The 11,741-nt window shown below is 51.0% G+C and overlaps 1 protein-coding gene across 2 annotated transcripts in view; it reads right to left on the bottom strand.

Annotated features, from left to right (window-relative positions):
- Window positions 1-11,741, bottom strand: part of VANGL1 (VANGL planar cell polarity protein 1) — a 49,589-nt gene that overhangs the window by 10,540 nt on the left and 27,308 nt on the right. For both annotated transcript variants that reach the window (XM_031457879.2, XM_064488871.1), the window contains exon 5: window positions 112-245. In XM_031457879.2, the coding sequence (XP_031313739.2) occupies window positions 112-245 (134 nt within the window). The remainder of the gene's footprint in view (window positions 1-111; window positions 246-11,741) is intronic.

Here is an 11,741-nt window from a genome sequence, read left to right as displayed (position 1 = left end):
CCATAAAGACAAACCCTGAGAGGAGGTAGAACCAAATGGAACACCTAGCTTAATCGAAGTAGCTGCCCAGCTGCTCCCTGGACTCACCAGACACCACCTCAAGGCACGTACCATCTACATTGTAGACTTTCAGCCCGGCCATGTGCTTGGCTGCTCGGAATTTGGAGGCTGTTAGGAGGTTGGGGTTATAGATGGTGAAATCTTTATAGTAATTTTCCAGAACCACCAATGCTGCTCGCTGAATACTGAGAAAAGAGGGCAAAATTAATGTAAAGTTTTTTCCATGAACAAGCAGGTCCTAAGTGAAAAAAAATCTTCTTTTGGAGTCAGGCAAAATAACACAACACCAAGGATTAACCTCACATAGAAGGCTCCTGGGTTTCTGGGTTTCACCACACCTTTTGCCTCCAGGATGAAAATTCAAAGATGAAACCTGTCCCACTGTCCAGTGGCTTCTGTGCCCTCTCCCAGGCTATTTTCAATTTGTTTAGGCTACATAGAGTTTTCCTCATTTTCCCAGTTTACAGAAGAGCAAACTGAGGACCCCAAAGAGGTCAAGAGATTTACAGATGGCCACAGAGCTACCAAACTAGAGAACAAAGTATAGATGCGAGTTTCTCAGGTCCTAGAGCCATGTGTCCACCTATACCTCACTGCCCCTGGTGGAAGGGAAGTTGGGTTTTTGGTTTTCTATAGAAATCAAAATGACACCCACACAGGGCAGAGTGCACTTGGAAGATGCTGGCTGCAGACACTAGTCAATCCTGATTCCTCCTCTTTGTCCCATCCATCTTTGGCCCTGAGCCCCCGACCCCGCCTCGAGGCCTCAGATGAGACCTCGCTCTTTCTTGGTCTACAAGGCCTCCTGCTCCGTGGGTGGGCAGCTGCCTCTGGCCCACCGCAGGGCTGTCTGACTCTCCCGCCCCAGTGTCCTGTGGTCTGTAACCTATCCTCTGCTCAGCCCCTCGGACAGCAGCTGAGGAGCAGAGAAGAGGCAGGAGGGTGGGTGAGGGAGGCACCCATACTCAGTCTTCGTGGCCAAAGCACATGCTCTTGGTCAGAGATGCCAGACACTCACCACTTCAAAGAGTGACCTGTAATAATACAGCCAGGGTTGTCACATACCTCATCTCATTTGACCCTCACAATCAATTCAAAGGAAGATAACCGAGGCTCAAAATCCAGGCCCTACACACAGGATACATCCACCAACAGCAGAGCTGGAACTCCAATCTGGATTTCAAACCTCCAACATGTGCTCTGTCGCCCAGATGTGTGGTCACCATAGGACACTGCACACATGTACTGACCTTTTCAGGTCTCCTATGTGTTCACCAACAACCAGGGTGCTAAATGCTACAAAATTATTTGTGTTTTGTGCTTTTTATTGTTCTTCCTGGTTCCTTGCTAAGTAGATGAGCTTTTAAGGATTATTTGCAGTCGCCCTGGGCATCAGGATAGGGCTGTCTTCAATTCCTGAACGACCACACTGCCTTCCATAGCTCTCTGAGTGGCTCAGGGATCTGCACACCAAGACAGGGCAGCCCCTAACCTGTAAGCTTGACATTCTGCCAACCCACACCTCAGTTCCCCTTGGGGCTGTGCCCCCAGAGTTTAACATGGAGTCTAAAAATAATCTAGAAGTCAATCAGCTAACCTCCTTGAGAGCAGAGTCATGGCAGTGCTTTCCTACCTATATCTCCAAAATGCCTCAGTCTGTGATCTGCATTCAGCTGGGGCTTGGCACCAACCTAGATATGCACACTCACGTGGGGCTGGAGAAATGTGGCGAGACCAAGCTTGCATCATAGAAGTTACACGACTCCTAAGAGCAAATCCACGACTGAAAGCCCTAGCTTTCTGGTTAACTCAGTCACCCACTCATCACTCTCATACCTAAGGCCAAGCCCTGGGAATGCAAAGACAGGATGGGAGGAGCTTCTCCTCGCCAGGGGTGTGTGGAACAGAAGCTCTGGGACAACCAACTGGAACACACGGGGGCCGAGGAAGCACAGAGGATGGCCTCTGACTGCTCAGGACCTGGGCAGGTGCAAGAGCAGCTTCCAAGGTAAGTGGTCCCTGAGCTGAGGCCTGTGCGTCACAGACGTTTGCACGTCAGTCCTCTCCGCTTCCACGCACGGCCCTGCCCCGGGGATCCCCGGCTCAGCGGGGCCCAGCCTCCTCCCTGCCCCTCCATCTGCGATATTCTCCCCAGGGCGGGGCAAGTGCTGCTCCTTCAGCTGCTGCTCCACCCGGAAACAGACTGATCACACACGAACACTCCCCGCTATGGTGTCTCTGGGCTTTGGCGAGACAGGGAGCCCCTCCACACAGAAACTGGTCTCAGCTCAGACGCGCTGGGTGCAGACCACTTCATCCCATGCTCCTGGACTAACAGGGACCCAGCTCCAGGGGCCTGGGTTCAAGAAGAGAAGTATTTCCCTGATTGAGATTTAAAACTTAAAAGGCAACTCAGAGGTTATTCTCAGGCCTGTCTTCAAAGCAAATCCTCTTGTGGTTGTGGGGTTTGGCTTTTGTAGTCAGCCAGCCCGCAAGGAGGGGCCCAGGGCATCACACTAACCCAGCCGGGGCCTGCAAGACAGAGAGGGAACAGCTGGGTTGGAGCCTGGCGGCCCTATTTCCCAACCTCTCCATCCCTAAACCACCGTGACGCCCAGTGAAGGGGTGTCTGACCATGCCCAGCTCCAGCCGGGGCCTTCCAGCACGATGTTCTCCAAACTGGGCAAGTCCACAGCCAGCATCACGCCAAAGCCCTGGGCGGCCTAGGGAAGGATCAGGGACAGGACGAGTAACACGGGACAGGAGCCTCCCCAAGCTCAAGAGCCTTTGCTAAGAAAACCAAACAAGGCGGAAAGTTTAGGTGGTGATCTCTTCCTCCAGCACCATCTCAACAGAGGCACCAGAATGTCCCAGAATCGGCTGTGGACCTGCCAGCCCCCAGGCTGACAAGCTAACATGGGAGCATTAAAAAAAAAAAAACAGACTTGAGATTTGGATTCAAACCCGACATGCCTTTCTCCACCCTTTTTGAGAGTAAACTGTGTAATAAATGATGTAAGTCTTGTCGGTGAGTCAGGAGGATTATTACCCACATCAGCTCCCGGGCTGTGCCTGGGATGGAACAGAGTGGAGGTGTCAGACCCCGTGGGAGGCTCCGGCCCCCACGCCCACGCCGCGGGGCAGCTCACGGCTGTTTTCCCACATTTTCCTTCCTGTTCTCCCTCACGACTGGCGGTCAAAGTCATTCCTAGCTGCTGTCCATCTAGCTGCCTCGGGCAATCATCCTTTTGTTCTCCTACAGCCTCATCCTGGCTACAAACAGAGAAATGGGCTCTGAGGCACTGGCGTGAGGGGCTCTGCTGGGCTAAGCGACCGCTCTGGTATCTGGCAGCCTGATGTCTGTTTCAACCTCAAGTCTAAGGTCTTTTTCATTTCTGTTCTGGCTCCTGACCCAAGCTCTGGATTGGCTGAGTCTGTTAGATAACTTCAGAATAAAAGAAACAATATGACTAATACATCATTCAGATTCTAACTAAAATTCAGCAACTACGAGCAGACCCTGTAGGACACCCTGGTGTTGGCCTAAGTCATGGCCCCACAATGTCAGGATGCAGGAGCACCCCTATCCTCAGCCAGTGTTGGGGTTCAGAAGCCTCCTGTTTCTGCTCCTTGGAATGTTCCAAATATGGCACCTCACAGGGCCAAAGCAGGACTGATTTCTCTGTGTGTGTGTGTGTTTATGCCTCTCTGAGCTAGGGACAATAAATTCTTTTTTTTTTTTAAATTGTTCTTTTTTTAAGTAGGGGTGGGTAATTAGGTTCATTTATTTATTTATTTGATGGAGGTACTGAGGATTGAACCCAGGACCTCATGCATGCTAAGCAAGCACTCTACCACTGAGCTATACCCTTCCCCCAGGACCAATTTCTTTCAGAAAGCCTTTTCTAACACTCCAGTCCCCACTGATCTGTCAGGGAGTCACGTATCTCGTTCTCCAACAAGCCTGTGAAAGCCCCCCCCCCCATGTACAGGGTCACCTGTGGTGGCTACCCCACGGTGCACAGTGTCTGCTGGCACAATCTGCTCATTTAGGAAACCCTAGAATTGCCACAGGTATAGGAGCAGAAACCATGGAGTTTCAGAGGCAAAAGGGCCTCAGAGATGAATGAAAGCAAACCCTGTAACTAGTCCCAGTCTCCAGACTAGATCATTTCTGGGGAAGGAGAGAGGCAAGAAAAACCAAGTTCATGAGAAACTTGCTGCCTCTCTGAACACCATCATGGTCAGAGACAAAAGGCAGTAACCCGACTAACTGATCCTCACCCAAAAACCTGTATTACAGGCAGGTGGAGCGTGACGTCCAGATCGTGGACACGGCCCCACCAAAATCCATGGCGAGGAGCACTCTCCCAAGACAGGGACCCCTGGGCTCAGTAAGCACTGCGTTCCAGGACACCCTCCTAGCTCACTACCCAGTGAAAAACCCCCTTTTCCAGACCACATATATTTGTGGAAAACAGCACATGGACGTCCACACGGCTCATGGCAGAAAGTCACTTGAGATCTACACATAAATACACAAGTACAGGAATCCCAGATATGCACAGGAAAGGACAACGTGGGAGATGACAAAATATTCACGATCAAGATCAAAAGAAGCTGATGTCGCTCCCAATGCGAAAGGAACCCCCTCGGCTCCACCCGCTCCAAACTTGAACTCGCCGACAAGACAGGGCAGCCACGGAGCAGCACAAATGTCTGGGAATTCAGCAGCCGCAGTTCAACCTGAACCTCACCCTTGACCGTGCTGCCTTCCTGGCCTACTTTCTTTGCAGGACAAAGAGGGTGGAATGTGAAATGCTGGGGCCCTTGGTGTGTAGTCAGCCACAAAAAATCTTCAGTGTCGTTGACAACTGTCATGGCAACGGGGAAGAGGGGCTCACCCTCGTCTACGTTTCTTAGACACACGCGGAGAGAAGCACCTCCGAACAGAGCTCAAATTTTAGTTCATAAAACTCTGAAAGACGTATTTTTGAAAGATAAATTCTGAAAAACCACCCAATTAATGCCCTACGTATATCCACCTCTGCTGTCTCCCTTCGCTCTCTGACCGTGGGAGAAGGATGCTCACTGCAAGTGGTTCAGGCTCAGGGCCCAGACGGCATGACCTCTGATTCTTCCGTTTATCCCTTGACCTTGAACAAATTACCTCATTTTTCCAAAGCTCAGACTCTTCATCTGTAAGCTAAGAAAATAACAACACAGAAAACCCTGCTATCACATGGTACGTGGGCTCCAAAATACTCAGTTGCAGAACACGGGTTACTAAAAGGTTGATGAAGTGAGTGAGCAACCCTGCTGCGGGCAGCTGGTCAGGAATCCTAGTGACAGGCTGTGAGAGCCAAACAGGCCCGGTTTGGGCTGAGGTCTGGGGTCATCTGCGGTCATTGTTGCCTGAGTTTAAATGTCAATGGGGACAATTCCAAATTCACTGACTTTCTGAGACTTCAGCAGTTGGCATTTAGGCCAGGAGAAACATTAGAGGCTCAGGAGTCAGCCCTCCAGTTTCCTGTTTCCCCAGGAGGAGGAGGTGCCTGCCTGGTTTAGTTTTGTTTGAAAGATTAAGTGAGATGATATATTTTAAAGTGCCTGGCCCAAAGCAAATGGCTCATTAATGGTGGCACCATGAGTTTATGTGTCCATGTTGGTTGGGGAGGAAAATCTGTCCCCTGTGTGCACCTGCATCGCCCACCTAGGGCCCACCACGAGGGTCCTAACACAGGAAATGAGCTAGGACTGGTCCTCTCTGCAGAGCTTTCTTTGGGGACTCAGACCATTAAATTATGCTACTCTATTTTTATGCAGTATTTGCTGCCAACTCTCAGCCTCCTGGAAAATCAAACCTACCGACAGGGAGGCATCCAGGGTACACAAAGTAGAAAAAGCACTGCCTCGGAGTCAGAAGGCTTGGATTCCGGATCTGATCCTGCTACTTTGCCATCTGTATAAATCACTTCCCCTTTCTTGGCCTGTTTCTCGGCTGGTGATGGAGAATACCAACTACTGGATTTAGTTGTTGAAAAGAGCAAATGAAATATTGCCGGTGAAAGCATTTATAAACTATAAAGGATTACACAAATATAAAACATCACATTACTAATGAGTATGAGCATTTTGCAGCAAGGGATGGGGTGGGTTGTTGGCTAAAATCGTCACACAGTCCCTGGACAGAAAAGCAAGACCCAGTCTCCACTTACGTTAAATCACAAAATTTTAGAAATGAAGAGAATTGTAGTATTCACCCAAGCAGAGACTCAAGAACTGAAGAAATCAGAGTTCATCGAGTCCATAGTCCCAAGCCAAGCACTAATTCTTTAAAACACCTCTGCTTGGAAAGAAAATGCACTCTCACTTCGGACTGAAATGACCTTATTTTAAGTTCTGCCCTTGGTCCACCCACTGTTCCTTCTGCTCCCAAGCCCCTCTTTCTAGTGAGGCCATTCACTAGAAACAAAGAAAACAACAGAGGACAGAAACCTCTTCCCTTCTAACCTTCCTACTTTGCAGATAAGGGGCCTGAAGCCTAAAAAAGCATGTGCACACACACTCACACCCGTACGGAGCTGTCTCTCTCCTGTTAATGCACTTTCCCTTGGATGTGATTGTGGCTTTTGCCATTAAACTAGTTCATGTTTGCAATGTTAGCCGCTATATATAAACATAGATTTAAAAAAACCCAAATTTCTTCTGTATAGCATAGGAAACTACATTCAATATTTTGTAATAACTTTTAATGAAAAAGAATAAGCAAACGAATGTATGTATGTAAATGCGTGACTGGGACATTGTGCTGTGCACCAGAAACTGACACACTGTAACTGACTGTACTTCAATTTAAAAAAGATAGAAAACACCTATGATTGCAAGTAGCTCACAATCTTACAAAAAAAAAACTAGCACATGTTATTAAAATCAGAAATGTTAAGGCTTTGGAGCGCACCCAGTCAGAGGCCCTCACGCAAGCTGCGTGTGAACTTCCTTGCTAGAGCAAGGAGAAAGGGTGGGACAGGGCCAGGTGGGGAAGCCTCACTCTGGTTTTAGCCACTTCTTTTTCAACATTAATTGCTCCCTTTAGCTCTGTCAATAGAAATAGTTTTGCATGAAAAGTGAGAAAGCATTTCTTACTGCTGATGCCCCTCCGAAAGGCCAGCTGCCTTTCTTCTGATCGCACAGGTAGGCGCTGACAGGAAGGCAGGCACTGGAGAGACAGTGTCCTGGTTGCAGAGTGAAATCCGCAGAGGCCTCTTTTCAGGGTTAGTGTTCACTATCCTGTGAGCCAACTAAGGATGCTGACATTCAGAAAAATCCCCCGGACCAGCCTTCACAACTCCATCCACAGGCAAGTAGGAATCAGGGGCACCCGCTAAATTCCAAGTGCTAGGACGGATGTGAAGGAGACCACACGGGCTCACAGCCCCGTCAGTGGTGACAACCAGCTGAGCCACCCGAACAGGTAAGTATAGTCCAGCGACTTGGGCTGACACAGAGCACATGAGTGCAGGTGGGGGTGGGTGTTTCAGGTGAAGCGCCACAGAGGAGGCCAAGCTGAGTCTTAAAAAGATGAATGATGGTCATGCCATGTGGACAACGGGTAGTAAAGCAATCCCAGGCAGCGGAAGCACGTGAGCAGAAACACGCTGGGGTTCAACAACCCTTCTAAACAGCCACGACAGGAGCAGTGGGGTCAGCGCTGCGTCCTAGGACAGCTTTGAGAAACCCGTAGTGGAGAGGTGGAGAGCCTCCCAAATCCGTGTCTACCAGAACCTGAGAATGTGACCTTATCGGGTCTTCGCAGATGCAATTACAATTAGTAAGAGGTCATTCTGTGTCTAGGTAGGAAGGGGACACACAGAGAAGGCCGTGTAATGCTGGAGCAGGTCAGAGGATGCAGCTACAAGCCCATGAGCACCAAGGGTTTTGGGCAGAAGCGAGGAGGAGCGAGGGAGGACTTTTTCTTGGCGCAGAGGGAATATAGCCGTGCCAACACCTAGATTTCAGCTTGTGGTCCTTTGCCAACAGCCGTAGGAAAGGAATACACCTGTGTTCAGGAGAGGAAGGATGGAGGCAACGCTAGCTAAGGTGAATGGTGGCTGGGGCTCTGGATAAAGGGCAGAGGGGAGAGGATGAGGAGAGAGGACGAAGGAGGGGAAGGTGGGTGGCAGGTAGCAGGGAGGGCGAGCGGGCAGTGAAGACCTGGAGGACACCAGCCGTAAAGGAGCCTGGGCACCAGTACCACCCCACCTCCTGCTCTTTAAGGCACTCCAACCCAATAACTGCATTTTAGGCTGGAGCCAGGGTCTTTGAGAAAATCCTAAAATGCAGGATCCAAAATAAGTGGATTCAGCTTTTGGGAAAAATACCACCCTGGGAGAGAGGCTGATGGCCCGTTTCACCTGACTGCTACTTCTCCCCGGGACAGTCAACAAGGGCCACATCTACCTGGATGCGTGGGCCTCACTGCTCCCTGGGCTGGGAGAGAAGCAGACTTCAGTCTGACAAAGAGTAAGAGCATTGGCAGTAATATCTGTGCATCGAGACCCAGAGATGCAAATATAATTAGCCCCTGAACGTCACTGCTCTGCTGAGAACCGGACACACAAATGTTTATACCCACGGCCCTCCTGCCCTTTAATTAAAATGTTTGTCTTACAGCTGCGTTTGGGGCGGTAGCTTACACAGGTCCCACACAGATAACAGGCAATGATCACCTTGGAACCTGAGGACACAGGGAGCAGCAAAAACTGGGATCAGCTGTCAGTGTTTACTGACAGGTCTGGGTAAGGATGCAGGAGAAAGCCTGGGTTTTCTGGGGCCTTGTCATAAGAGAGCAGGGGGGACACACGCTGTTGCGTCCCTGCCCTGCTGGTGGAGCCCTCTGTAGGCCACGCAGATTCGCCAGTGACCTTGGCCTGCTGGCTTCTCAGCTTCAGCGACCAAGTTCTCTGAAGAAGATTCACAAGCTGACAGGTGTCCCTGGCCAAGGCTTTGAATATGGGCTTCAGACAAGCTCTGCAGGGTGTCCCCACTGAAAGACAGCCACCAGGAGCCAGGATATCTACTCCCACCAGGGAAGGAGGTTTTATCAGTGTGTGGTTTGGGGGGACACCCAGGGCACTTTTCCATGCCCTCTACTGTCCCGCTGTAAATTCCTGCTAAGAAAGTGCAACCTGGAAAACACTGTCTCTAATAAGACAAGCAAAGCCACACAAGAACGAGCCCGGCAAAGACCAGGCTGTCAGCACTGGGACAAGTCTGTGAGCACAGAGTGCCCAACAGCGACATGCAATGAACCAGGCTGCAGGAACTAAGCCACAAGCAGCTCACACAAGTCATCCCTCTAGGCCGTAACGATGCGATCCAGCAGGTAGTTCTGAGCACGAGCAGGCTGACAACACCGGAACAGCCCCCTTCACGGCCGGCTGTCCCGTGGCAGAGAGATGCTGGCAGACCTCCTGCACCGGGGCGGGGGGTGGGGGACCTACGAGACATGCATTCCTTCAAGTGACAGGTTTGGCTATTGCCACAACTGCCTGGAGAGCTCGCAGCCCACTTCCAGGCCAGGGCACAGGCCCCAAGCATGGGTACCTCCCCACACAGTCTAACCCGGGTTGCACCGGCCCTGCCTGTGATGGGAATTCAGCCTTCCCAGCTTTAAATTACCGAGCTGAATTACACCACGTCAACATCAAAGACAACCGCCTGCCTAGGGTGCCCTGAGAAGCAGATTTAGATCTGGACCAAGAGCAGGTCCAGACCCGCCCAGGATGCCCAGCTGACCTGCTCTCACCCAGCCTCATCTCCCTTGACATGGGTACCTCCGGCCTTGGGAAGAATGGCAGGTGCCCACGAGGAAAAGTCTGGAGGCCAAGGGCGACCAGCCTGTCCAATGGACCTCTGCTCAGGGACCGAGCCAGGCCGGCATGGAGCAGGCCAGGGAAGGGGGCCCTGTCCACTTGCCCGCTTGAGTTTTAGAGGATCGCACTGCACCGAACCACACCTGTGAGTCCGTGGGTGAGCATGCAGAACGCCAGGCCAGCCGCGGGCAAGTCCTTGGGGAAACAGCACACGACTCTGGTGCAGATCCATCGCCAGCTGCCCGGGGCTGCAGGAAGACCGTGGACACTGGGTTCACGTCCAGGGCTCCGTCCCTGTGCTCCCGGCCTCGGAGCGAGGCTTGCGGGCAGACGCTGTGTGAGGGCAGCCTTCCCAGCTGTGGCTGCTGCCAGCGGGCAGCTGTACAAACACAGGGCCACAGTGTCCAGCACCTTACACTCTCGTTAAAGCCACTTTTAACAGGCACCACGGGGCCAAACCACAAACGGCAGTTCTGAGCCTGCCTTCAAAACAGCAAAGCAGAGCTCGAGCAAAAACCTGCACACTCTGCTCTGCAGCTCTTACTCATTTTCATCCTTTTTTTTAGGGAGTGGGGGGTGGGGACTGGCCAGTACCTTTACTGAAAAGCAGTTACATGAGTAAAAAGGCGTATTTCTAAACATGAGATTTTACATGAAACCATGATCGTAAAAAACATGCATCGAAACCTCTGCTGGTCATTTGAAAACACAACTTCCCAGGCAATGGAGCCAGGCCCTCCCAAGACAGTTGGTGCCGGTCTTGAACACAGGAGGGAGGGGCCCACAGCCCAGCGGGACAGCCAAGTCTGATCAGCGGGGTAACCACCAGCTCTGACATCGTTTGGTCCAGAATCACAAACACAGATTTCAAGTGGAGCTGGATATATCCGGGCATTCCTGGAGTAAACTTAACCTCCCCAGGAGACTCTCCCTTTCTCCTTGCTAACGAGAAAACCAAAGTGCAATCGCGAGAAACAGGGCCCCCACTCAAGCGCGGAGGATGCAGGCATGAGCTGGAGAGAGGACAATATGAGCTCTGTTTCACCAGGGTCAAGCTGTGAGCATTGATCCCGTGGGTTCCCGGGGCCCTGGGGTCAAAGGCCACCAGTGTGCACAATGTTCCTGTCTTAGCCAGCTCAGGCTGCCATAACAAAATACTGAGACTGAGTGGCTTAAACAACAAAAAGTTATTTTCCTACAGTTCTGGAGCCTAGAAGTCCAAGATCAAGGTCTGGCCAATTCAGTTTCTGCTGAGGACTCTCTTCCTGGCTTGCGGACAGCTGCCTTCCCACTACGTCCTCACACGGTCTTTCCCCGGTCCACATGCACCGGGAGGAAGAGCACGCGGGCAGGCGCTCTGGTGTCTCTTACAAGGACACTTAATTTTACCAGACCTGTGACTTCACTTAACCTTAATTACTTCTTCAGAGGTCCCACCTCCAAATATAGCCATGCTGGGGTTTAGAGCTTCAACCTATGAATTTGGAGGTACACAATTCAGTCCATAACATTCCACCTCTGGTCTCCCCAAAATCCATGTCCTTCTTGCACACAAAACATACTCATTCCATCCCCAGAGCCTCAAAAGTCATGCTGGTATCAATTCTAAGTCTAAGGTCTCATCTAAACATCATTTAAATCAGATATGGGTGAGACTTGAGGTAGATTCAACTTGAGGCAAAATTCTTCTCCAGCTGTGAACCTGTGACACCAAACAAGTCATGTGCTTCCAAAACACCATGGCAGAGCAGGCACTGGATAGACATTTCCATTGCAATAAGGGGAAACTGGAAAGAAGGAAGGGGT

The sequence above is a fragment of the Camelus dromedarius genome, chromosome 9 (assembly GCF_036321535.1).
Source record: "Camelus dromedarius isolate mCamDro1 chromosome 9, mCamDro1.pat, whole genome shotgun sequence".
In the NCBI taxonomy this organism is placed as follows: Eukaryota; Metazoa; Chordata; class Mammalia; order Artiodactyla; family Camelidae; genus Camelus; species Camelus dromedarius.
This window is presented reverse-complemented; position numbering and strand designations above follow the sequence as displayed.